The sequence below is a fragment of the Triticum aestivum genome, chromosome 1A (assembly GCF_018294505.1).
Source record: "Triticum aestivum cultivar Chinese Spring chromosome 1A, IWGSC CS RefSeq v2.1, whole genome shotgun sequence".
NCBI lineage: Eukaryota > Viridiplantae > Streptophyta > Magnoliopsida > Poales > Poaceae > Triticum > Triticum aestivum.
Window position 1 is genome coordinate 520,207,420 of NC_057794.1, and position 11,349 is coordinate 520,218,768.

Here is an 11,349-nt window from a genome sequence, read left to right on the forward strand (position 1 = left end):
ATAGGGCTCCGTTGAAATCCGTTGAGACGACACCGTATGAATTATGGTTTGGGAAGAAACCTAAGCTGTCATTTCTAAAAGTTTGGGGATGCGATGCTTATGTCAAGAAACTTCAACCTGAAAAGCTCGAACCCAAGTCAGAAAAATGCGTCTTCATAGGATACCCTAAAGAAACTGTTGGGTATATCTTCTACCTCAGATTCGAAGGCAAGATCTTTGTTGCCAAGAATGGGTCCTTTCTAGAGAAGGAGTTTCTCTCGAAAGAAATAAGTGGGAGGAAGGTAGAACTTGATGAAGTATTACCTCTTGAACCGGTAAGTGGCGTAGCTCAAGAAAATGTTCCTGAGGTGCCTGCACCGACTAGAGAGGAAGTTGATGATGATGATCATGAAACTTCAGATCAAGTTGCTACTGAACTTCGTAGGTCCACAAGGACATGTTCCGCACCAGAGTGGTACGGCAACCCTATCTTGGAAATCATGTTGTTAGACAACGGTGAACCTTCGAACTATGAAGAAGCGATGGCGGGCCCGGATTCCGACAAATGGCTAGAAGCCATGAAATCCAATATAGGATCCATGTATGAAAACAAAGTATGGACTTTGACTGACTTGCCCGTTGATCGGCGAGCCATAGAAAATAAATGGATCTTTAAGAAGAAGACAGACGCGGATGGTAATGTGACCGTCTATAAATCTCGGCTTGTCGCTAAGGGTTATCGACAAGTTCAAGGGGTTGACGACGATGAGACTTTCTCACCCGTAGCGAAGCTGAAGTCCGTCCGAATCATGTTAGCAATTGCCGCATTCTACGATTATGAGATATGGCAAATGGACGTCAAAACGGCATTCCTTAATGGTTTCCTTAAGGAGGAATTGTATATGATGCAGCCGGAAAGTTTTGTCGATCCTAAGAATGCTGACAAGGTGTGCAAGCTCCAACGCTCGATTTATGGGCTGGTGCAAGCATCTCGGAGTTGGAACATTCGCTTTGGTGAGATGATCAAAGCGTTTGGGTTTATGCAGACTTATGGAGAAGCCTGCATTTACAAGAAAGTGAGTGGGAGCTCTGTATTGTATGTGGATGACATACTGTTGATGGGAAATGATATAGAATTCTTGGAAAGCATAAAGGCCTATTTGAACAAGTGTTTTTCAATGAAGGACCTTGGAGAAGCTGCTTATATATTAGGCATCAAGATCTATAGAGATAGATCGAGACGCCTCATTGGTCTTTCATAGAGTACGTACCTTGACAAGATTTTGAAGAAGTTCAAAATGGATCAGTCAAAGAAGGGGTTCTTGCCTGTATTGCAAGGTACGAGATTGAGCTTGGCTCAATGCCCGACCACGGCAGAAGATAGAGAAAATATGAGTGTCGTCCCCTATGCCTCGGCCATAGGGTCTATCATGTATGCTATGTTGTGTACCAGACCTGATGTAAACCTTGCCGTGAGTTTGGTAGGAAGGTACCAAAGTAATCCCGGCATGGAACACTGGACAGCAGTCAAAAATATCCTGAAGTACCTGAAAAGGACTAAGGAAATGTTTCTCGTTTATGGAGGTGACGAAGAGCTCGTCGTAAAGGGTTACGTCGATGCTAGCTTCAACACAGATCTCGATGACTCTAAGTCACAAACCGGATACGTGTATATTTTGAATGGTGGGGCAGTAAGCTGGTGCAGTTGCAAGCAAAACGTTGTGGCGGGATCTACATGTGAAGCAGAGTACATGGCAGCCTCGGAGGCAGCACACGAAGCAGTCTGGGTGAAGGAGTTCATTACCGACCTAGGAGTCATACCCAATGCGTCGGGCCCGATGACTCTCTTCTGTGACAACACTGGAGCTATTGCCCTTGCCAAGGAGCCCAGGTTTAACAGGAAGACCAGGCATATCAAGCGTCGCTTCAACTCCATTCGTGAAAGTGTTCAAAATGGAGACATAGAGATTTTTAAAGTGCATACGGACCTGAATGTAGCAGATCCGTTGACTAAACCTCTCCCTAGAGCAAAACATGATCAACACCAGAATTCCATGGGTGTTCGATTCATCACAATGTAACTAGATGATTGACTCTAGTGCAAGTGGGAGACTGTTGGAAATATGCCCTAGAGGCAATAATAAAATGATTATTATATTTCCTTGTTCATGATAATTGTCTATTATTCATGCTATAATTGTATTATCCGGAAATCATAATACATGTGTGAATACATAGACCACAATGTGTCCCTAGTGAGCCTCTAGTTGACTAGCTCGTTAATCAACAGATAGTCATGGTTTCCTGGCTATGGACATGGGGATGTCATTGATAACGGGATCACATCATTAGGAGAATGATGTGATGGACAAGACCCAAACCTAAGCATAGCACAAAGATCGTGTAGTTCGTTTGCTGTAGCTTTTCTGGATGTCAAGTATCATTTCCTTAGACCATGAGATTGTGCAACTCCCGGATACCATAGGAGTGCCTTAGGTGTGCCAAACGTCACAACGTAACTGGGTGACTATAAAGGTACATTACAGGTATCTCCAAAAGTGTCTGTTGGGTTGGCACGAATCGAGACTGGGATTTGTCACTCCGTATGACGGAGAGGTATCTCTGGGCCCACTCGGTAATGCATCATCATAATGAGCTCAATGTGATCAAGTGGTTGATCACGGGATCATGCATTACGGTACGAGTAAAGTGACTTGCCGGTAACGAGACTGAACAAGGTATTGGGATACCGACGATCGAGTCTCGGGCAAGTAACGTACCGATTGACAAAGGGAATTGAGTACGGGATTGATTAGGTCCTCGACATCGTGGTTCATCCGATGAGATCATCGAGGAGCATGTGGGAGCCAACATGGGTATCCAGATCCCACTGTTGGTTATTGACCAGAGAGTCGTCTCGGTCATGTCTGCTTGTCTCCCGAACCCGTAGGGTCTACACACTTAAGGTTCGGTGGCGCTAGGGTTGTATAGATATGAGTATGCAGTAATCCGAAAATTGTTCGGAGTCCCAAATGAGATCATGGACGTCACGAGGAGTTCCGGAATTGTCCGGAGGTGAAGAATTATATATAGGAAGTGTAGTTTCGGCCATCGGGAAAGTTTCGGGGTCACCGGTATTGTACCGGGACCACCGAATGGGTCCCGGGGGTCCACCGGGTGGGGCCACCCATCCCGGAGAGCCACATGGGCTGAAGTGGGGAGGGGAGTGGGGAGGGGAACCAGCCCATAGTGGGCTGGTGCGCCCCCCCTTGGGCCCCCCATGCGCCTAGGGTTGGGAACCCTAGGGGAGGGGGCGCCTCCACTTGCCTTGGGGGGTACTCCACCCCTTGGCCGCCGCCCCCCCTAGGAGATCCCATCTCCTAGGGCCGGCGCACCCCCCTAGGGGGCCTATATAAAGGGGGGAGGGAGGGCAGCCACACCTCAAGTCTTGGTGCCTTCCTCTCCCCTGCTACACCTCTCCCTCTCGCAGAAGCTCGGTGAAGCCCTGCTGCGATCACTGCTGCATCCACCACCACGCCGTCGTGCTGCTGGATCTTCATCAACCTCTCCTTTCCCCTTGCTGGATCAAGAAGGAGGAGACGTCATCCGCTCCGTACGTGTGTTGAACGCGGAGGTGCCGTCCGTTCGGCACTTTGTCATCGGTGATTTGGATCACGGCGAGTACGACTCCATCATCCCCGTTCTCTTGAACGCTTCCGCTCGCGATCTACAAGGGTATGTAGATGCACTCTCCTCTCGTTGCTAGTTGACTTCATAGATTAATCTTGGTGAAACGTAGGAATTTTTTTTGTTTTCTGCAACGTTCCCAACAATTTAGAGCCTATACTTGATATTAATGTTGAATGTCAAATCTTGTTTGGATGGTCAAAGTGATTAACTACATTTGTCTGTCAGCTAAAGTATGCACACACATAAGAGGTGGCCGCACAAGCGATGGCAGCGTAGGCGGCCGAGGATGGGAACGCCGCCAACTGCGCGTACTAAGCGCAGCCGTACAACTTTCGAGGGCGCATGTGGCAGGTGGACAGTGACGGACCGTTCACGTCCATCATCGACCTTACGTCCACTGGACCGGTGATGGACAGGTAGCGAAATCCTACTTGGATGAGTAGGACACAGGAGGCGGCAGGGCACTATGTCCTAAGTGGGCCGGTCCGTCTCTTATGTTCTAATCTTTCTTGCCGGAGACCACATCTCTACTTCACGGGTCTTAAACCCCGCCACCGCTCCTGGAGACGGCAGATGGAGGACGTGGTCACCGATGCAGAATACAAAGAAAGTGGACGATAATTGCCACTGTAGGATAGGTTTTGGGTCCAGCCACTTTTTTAATTGAAAAATGTTTGAAATGTAATAAATTTTGTCTGGTTTATATGAAAATCCGCCGTGTTTCATGAATTTTGTTTGGTTAATTGAATCCCAACTTGAAATATATGCGGGGAGTGTTGGATGGCCAGCTCCCTCGTCTGTGTCCGAAGACAGATGAGGGAGCAAATTTACAGGTCAGCGTTGAAGATGCTCTAAGTATAATGGATAGAGTTTCCGACGAGACCACTCTAGCTGCCCCCCCAAAAAACAGGGTTGGGTCGTTCTAAGGCTCCGAAGCCATGGATGGCCGGTGGAATTTGTTCATCGGTGCACGCCCGGCGCTCCTTCGACTCCGGATGCCTGCACACAACCACTTTGTCGGATTGACTTGAGTTACCATCTTCTTTTGATACCGTTTTTCTCCTTTCTTGTTAAGCAGCTATGTGTTGGGACGATTATCTTCTTCCCAAGGCTAACAGTTACAAGATCTACTCTAGGCAAATAATGCATCCATCACACTCACGCAGTGTAGTACTCCCTTCGTTCATTTTTGTAAAACTTTTTTAGACATTTAAGATAACATCTAAAATAATTCAAGTTCAGTTGACTTAAACAATCTACAAAAGTGAACAGAGGGAGTAGTACATATCAATGCGTAACGGTGAAGGAGTTACCGGCCAATCAATAACAGCGAAGCCTCTTCCGGGAAGGCCAACATCTGCATGCAAGATGCGAAAACCGTGTGAGTTTGTTCGCACGGTAGGATGCAAGACGCGTGCATCATGGTCCGAATACATTCACGTGCACATGCGTACCCAAACAAACAAAGAAGAAGAACGATGCAAAGAAGAAGAAGAAGAAGAAGTCACACCTGCGTGTCATGGCCCATATGGAGTAGTAGTGCTCAGAAACGTGTCATGCGTGGCTAAATTCCGTGTTTTGACCATTTTCTGAAACTTATTCGAGATTTGACCCTAGTTTGAAAAAAATTTGAGATCTGATCCTTTTGCTACCGCCAGGGACCATGGCGGTAGGGTATAACAGCCTACCTCCAAGGTCCCTGGCGGTAGGGTTGCATGCCCTACCGCCAAAAACTTTCTAAGTATTGAATACAGTGCGTGCTCGTGCCTACCGCCAAGCATCTTGGCAGTAGAGTTGTGCAGGCTACCGCCAGCCCGGTTGGCGGTAGCGATATTTCCTACCATCAAAGTCTCTGACGGTAGACTGTTAGACCCTACCGCCATGAACTCTGACGGTAGCAAAAGGATCAGATCTTGAAATTTTTTCAAACTAGGATCAAATCTTGAATAGGTTTCAGAAAAAGGTCAAAACACGAAAAATTGCCGTTATGCGCATTTTCCACACGAGGGCTAGCGAGCGTGTGGAGGATCTCAGAAACGTGTCATGCTCAGAAACGTGTCATGCGTGGCCAAATCGTACAAAAAATGTCGCGTCCGTTAGAATAGCAACGGCACCTGATGAAAGGACGACGCGGTGTACGTGTCGATCTCGCGCGTCATGTCATGTGGGAATCAACGGCGACGTAAAACAAGATGTCGGGAGGATGCAGCTTGAGAGGAAACGAATCTTTGTTTTGTTTTTGCATACACACCACACCATTTTATTTTATTTTGACCACACACACCACACCATTGTGGAGGTGGAGCAGACCCCGCCGGTCGCCGGACAAAGCCCCGGCGCCAAGTGGACGTGCCGGCATCCAGATCCGATGACCCCATTGGCACGGCACCCGTCACCACCGCCGCATTGGAGGTCCATGCCATATATGTGAATTCTTTCAAGACTCGTATTAGGTAGCAGATGTGTGCATATGGTGTGAGCGCCTCTCCTTTTCTGTATTTTCACGAAGGACAAATGAAACGGGTACTAGTACTCCCTCCGTCCGGAAATACTTGTTATAAAAATGGATAAAAGAAGATGTATCTAGACGTATTTTAGTTCTAGATACATCATTTTTATCCATTTTGGTGACAAGTATTTTTGGACAGAGGGAGTACGTATTATTGTGGCCATAGTGACATGCCCTTATTTCGGTTTTTTTTTAGAATCAGCTCTTATTTCGCTTTGGAAGGTTGTTGGGGAAAAACTTCATTTTGTTTTTTAGGAAGATGATCTCGCATGTATGATGCAATTTTTTTAATTCTTAATTACCTAAATTTTTATGTGATTGAATTGAATCGTCACCTGCTAAGGGCATCTTCAAGGTGGACCCGTAAACCTCCTGTGACTGTTCGGAATGCGGAAGCTATCCAACGCCTACTTGTATCGGTTCGCGGAGCAGTCCGGACGTGATTTATTCCGAAAACCGGAGATAAAAGTGGGGGAGGTTTTGCGGGAGTCTGGACCACTCCCAAGCCCGCTCCTGACCGCCCTGGCCCATCAGAAATCCGTCACCCGCTCCTCTCGCGCTTTCCTTTCTGATGCACGCGCCGCTTACCGTGCCGAATTCATGCCGGCCCAGAGCACGCGGAGGCCGGCATTGATGCCGCGATGTGACCGGAGGGAGGGAGGGCGGCGCTGACCGACGCGACCTCTCGGCAGCCACCACTTCAATGCAGACGCAGGTTCCCGAGGAACAAACTCCGGCACTGTGCCTCATTAAAGTGGATAATCGGCCCTTCGCATGGCCTGGCCGTCGCTATTTAAGTCGTGCTCATGCGCCTTCCACGTCGCATCCTCCTCCTTCGTCCTCCTCCTCCTCGCCGCACCCCCTCCTCCACATCTTCGGCGATGGGCAAGTCCTGGGCGTCGGCGCCGGCAGGCGGTTCTGGGGCGGGATCTGGTGGCTAGCTCGTGGAGACGCCGCCCTCTAGCTCTGGGGCTGTCCTCCTCGTCGGGTGGCGGCGACTCGACGCCGGCGAAGATTTTCATCTCCTCCGGTGATGAGGAGGACTAGCAGTCGCCGCCACTGCAGTCCGCACCAGCGGTGCCGGGCCAGGTCTACGCCGGGACCGACACGGAGTTTGAGGAGTAGATGAAGCTGATGCTCCGTCGCTCCATCGTCCACACCAACGGGCCAGCTCCATCGCCGTGGGCGCTCCTTCCCGTGAAGCAGGAGCCGACATCCCCTCCACGCTCTCCACCGCCGCGCAGCCACGGCGTCCAAATCGGACACCGCGTCAAGGAAGAGCGGTTCTCACTGCCGCTCCAACACGTCGTGAAGGAGGAGCGCCGCTCGCCGCCACCTTGCCGCGTCGTCAATGACGAGCGCCGCTCGCCGCCCTGACGCGTCATGAAGGAGGAGTGCCACTCTCCGCATCCTCCTGCGCTGTGCACACTGCGGCCGCGGCCACCGTGGACGCCGCGAGCGTCGAGCGGCTGCTAGGAAACCCTGTTGCGGCGCCACCACCTTCCGCCGCCCCAAGCCCGACGACGACGACTCCGACGGCGGTCGGGTGACAATGACGAAGGAGGAGTAACTGGCCAGCCCGACATTGGCTACGAGGTCACTGTGAAGTATATGACAGTTTAGGATTTTAGTTTTAGAGTTTTAGTTCACCAGATGAAATACCATCCGGTTTTATGTACAAATTATCTCATTTTCAATAAAATCCGCCGTGTTTGCACGAATTTCGTCCGGTTGTTTTGAGTTGTGAAAATGTATGTGGCTAGCGTTAGATGACGATCTCCCGCATCCTTGTCCGCGGACTGACACCTCTGTCCGCGGACAAATGCGGGAGGCTTTTTGTGGGTTGTCATTGAAGATGCCCTAAAACAAGCATGAAAAAAACAAACAAAAAAGTTCACGCAAATCGATTTAGTCCCAGCGGGAGCGAGAAAAAACCAGCATGAAGGGGCTGAGAGGTGAGGCGAAACTAAACCAGTAAGGCGGGGACATGGCATTTCTGACCTCAAGCTCAAATTATCTCAGATGAACAGTAAAAACAGAAATTTTCTTCTGGTAAACTATGATAAATGTTATAAGTGCTTGCAAATTTTCATCAGACGTCACATTTGTGGAAGGTGTGACAAAACAATTGAAGCTCCGAAAATGCTACCTTCGAAAGCATTTTGGAGCAATGGTTTTATTTTAATTGCCACGGCTTCCACAAATATGATCTCATGATAAAAATTTGCAAACACTTAGAACCTTTGTCAAAGTTTATCACAAATTTTTCTGATTTTTTACTGTTCATCTGAACTAATTTGAGCTCGAACTCAGAAGGGTACTTTCCCTATCAACTCCTCACTAATAATAATAGGATCCTGAGTATAGTACTATGTACTAGTATATGAGATTATTAAGATGTAGGGGTAGCAAAGTCCTTAAAAACTAGGATCCTCACAATTGTCACACGTGTGGCATGAACACATGGCAACAACGTTTTTTATGATATAAATTTAGTGACGTGGAGATGACAAGTTTAGTTGTTGAGCATGATAACTTTTTTTTCGGATGGCAAGTTTTGATTTATTTTTTCTTTTGAACGATAATTTTAGTTTAAAAAACGTCATGGCCCGAGTGCTGCGTGTCACACATGTGGTACTTATTATTTTAGAAAAAAATATAATGTGACACTTATCATCAGAAGAAAAAAAATGCATGCAGCGATGCACGCCGGCCTTTAAATGAGCCACACTCCACGCCTTCTTCTGCAGAGTCACAGGCTCATAACCCAGTGTAGGCACTCCAGTCGATCAAGTTCTAGCTCTTGCCCCCTGCCATGGCAAGCTTCAACCACGCCAACGACACCGGCTCACCCCCGGCTGCGGCTGCTACGCCTACGCTCGGAGTTGGACCCCTTCCGCTAGACGCCGGCGAGTTCCGTCGTCAGGGACGTCAAGTTGTGGACTTCATCGCGGACTACTACGACCGCATTGACGAGTACCCTGTTCGCCCGACCGTCGCTCCCGGGTTCCTAGCCCGGCAGCTTCCCGACACGGCGCCGTCGTGGCCGGAGCCCGACGCGCTCGCCTCGGCGCTGCGCGACGTCCGCGAGCTCATCCTTCCCGGCGTCACCCACTGGCAGAGCCCCCGTCATTTCGCGCACTTCGCGGCGACGGCCAGCAATGTGGGCGCGCTCGGCGAGGCCCTAGCCGCGGGCCTCAACATCAACCCTTTCACCTGGGCCGCCTCGCCGGCGGCCACCGAGCTAGAGACCGTTGTTACAGATTGGCTCGGGAAGGCGCTGCACCTCCCGGAGCAGCTGCTCTTCTGCGGTGGCGGCGGCGGCACGCTGCTGGGGACTTCGTGCGAGGCCATGCTCTGCACCATCGTCGCCGCGAGGGACCGGAAGCTCGCCGAACTAAGAGGCGACGAGAGGATGGGCGACCTCGTCGTCTACTGCTCCGACCAGACCCACTTCTCGTTCAAGAAGGCCGCGCACGTCGCCGGCATTCGCCGGGCGAACTGCCGGGTGATACCGACGTGCCGCGAGAGCGGCTTCACGCTGTCGCCGGCGGCACTGCAGGCCGCCGTCTGCGCCGACGAGGCGGCGGGGAGGGTCCCTCTCTTCCTGTGCGCGACTGTGGGGACCACTCCGACGGCGGCGGTCGACCCTCTCCGGGAGCTGTGCGCCGCAGTGGCGGGGCACGGCGTGTGGGTGCACGTGGACGCGGCCTACGCCGGCGCCGCGTGCATTTGCCCGGAGTTCAGCCACATCGCCGCCGGCGCCGAGGCCGTGGACTCGTTCAGCACGAACCCGCACAAGTGGCTCCTGGCGAACATGGACTGCTGCGCGCTGTGGGTGCGGCATCCCACGGCGCTCGTGGCGGCGCTCGGCACCGACGATGACGTGATCCTCAAGGACGCGGCGGCATCCGCCGTCGTGGACTACAAGGACTGGCAGGTGGCGCTGAGCCGCCGGTTCCGCGCGCTGAAGCTGTGGCTCGTGCTCCGCTGCCACGGCGTGGAGGGCCTCCGCGGCTTCGTGCGCGCCCACGTGCGCATGGCCGCGGCCTTCGAGGCCATGGTGCGCGCTGACCCGCGGTTCGAGGTGCCCGTGCCGGCGCGGTTCGGACTCGTCTGCTTCCGCCTCCGCCCCGCCACCGACGCCGCCGATGACGGCACGGCCGAGGCCACGACGAACGAGCTCAACCGGAGGCTGCTGGAGGCGGTGAACGCGACGGGGCGCGCGTACATGAGCTGCGCGGTGGTGGGCGGCATGTACGTGCTGCGGTGCGCCATCGGGAACTCGCTGACGGAGGAGCGGCACGTCCGGGAGGCGTGGAGCATCGTGCAGGAGCAAGCCGACGCGGTGCTGACCCCGGCGGGCGCCGGCGTCGCTCCGGCTGCTCGTTCGAAGGGGCGTACGGTTGAGGATGCCCGTCGCATGGAGACCAGCGTGCATGAGAAATGGAGCTCACCGCCGCGCACTGCGTACCACGTGATTCGTTCCTACGCGTTGGCTTTCGTACCACGCGTTGGCGTTCCGCGCATCTTCCTGTCCATGGACTAATATTGGATTTGGATACTTTCAAAAATAAATAAATATTGGATTTGGATGTGAAGGTGTATCAATGGCTTGGAGACGTCACAACACAAAATCATTTATAACTGAAGCAGACATGGATCAATCATGTGTTTTCACAAGTATATTTTTTGCAGCATTTTCATAAGTTTTTTTTCCTAATGTGGTGTTTCTGTATTGCTCAGCTTTTCTCTATCATTCCCAGACAACTTCATTTGCTGAATTACAAATTAGCATTTGGGATGAATTTTAAACAATGTCACTTTCTATTTAATCTGGAAATTTCAAAATATTTATTATTATATTTTTTCTTAGATGGTTTTATTTTTTCACAAATCTTTGTTTTCAATGAAATTTCAAAAAAGTTAACAGAAGACTCAAAAGTAACAATATTTTAGCCATATTTCATTGATTAAAAAATTGATTATTTCATATTCAAAATATTCACATTCCCATCTATTATTTTTGTCATATTGAAATAACTAGTACAAATGCCCATGTGTTGCATTGGGCGGAAAAAAATATCAGAAAACCTGCTCTGTCTATCATCAAGCACCATTTCTTATATCCAATCTTGATAAACATTGGTAATAAGGTTACACCAATTATC

The 11,349-nt window shown here is 50.6% G+C and overlaps 1 protein-coding gene across 1 annotated transcript; it reads left to right on the plus strand.

The window, feature by feature from the left end:
- Positions 1–8,879: 8,879 nt before the first annotated feature.
- On the plus strand, positions 8,880–10,779 carry LOC123170831 (tyrosine decarboxylase). Its single transcript, XM_044588595.1, has one exon. It carries the CDS (start codon positions 8,994–8,996, stop codon positions 10,725–10,727), a length of 1,734 nt encoding a protein of 577 aa, XP_044444530.1. The 5' UTR covers positions 8,880–8,993; the 3' UTR covers positions 10,728–10,779.
- Positions 10,780–11,349: the final 570 nt, after the last annotated feature.

Bases quoted from the DNA above. Each gene is read 5' to 3' on its own strand.
- LOC123170831 (XM_044588595.1), top strand. From the start codon at position 8,994: ATGGCAAGCTTCAACCACGCCAACGACACCGGCTCACCCCCGGCTGCG.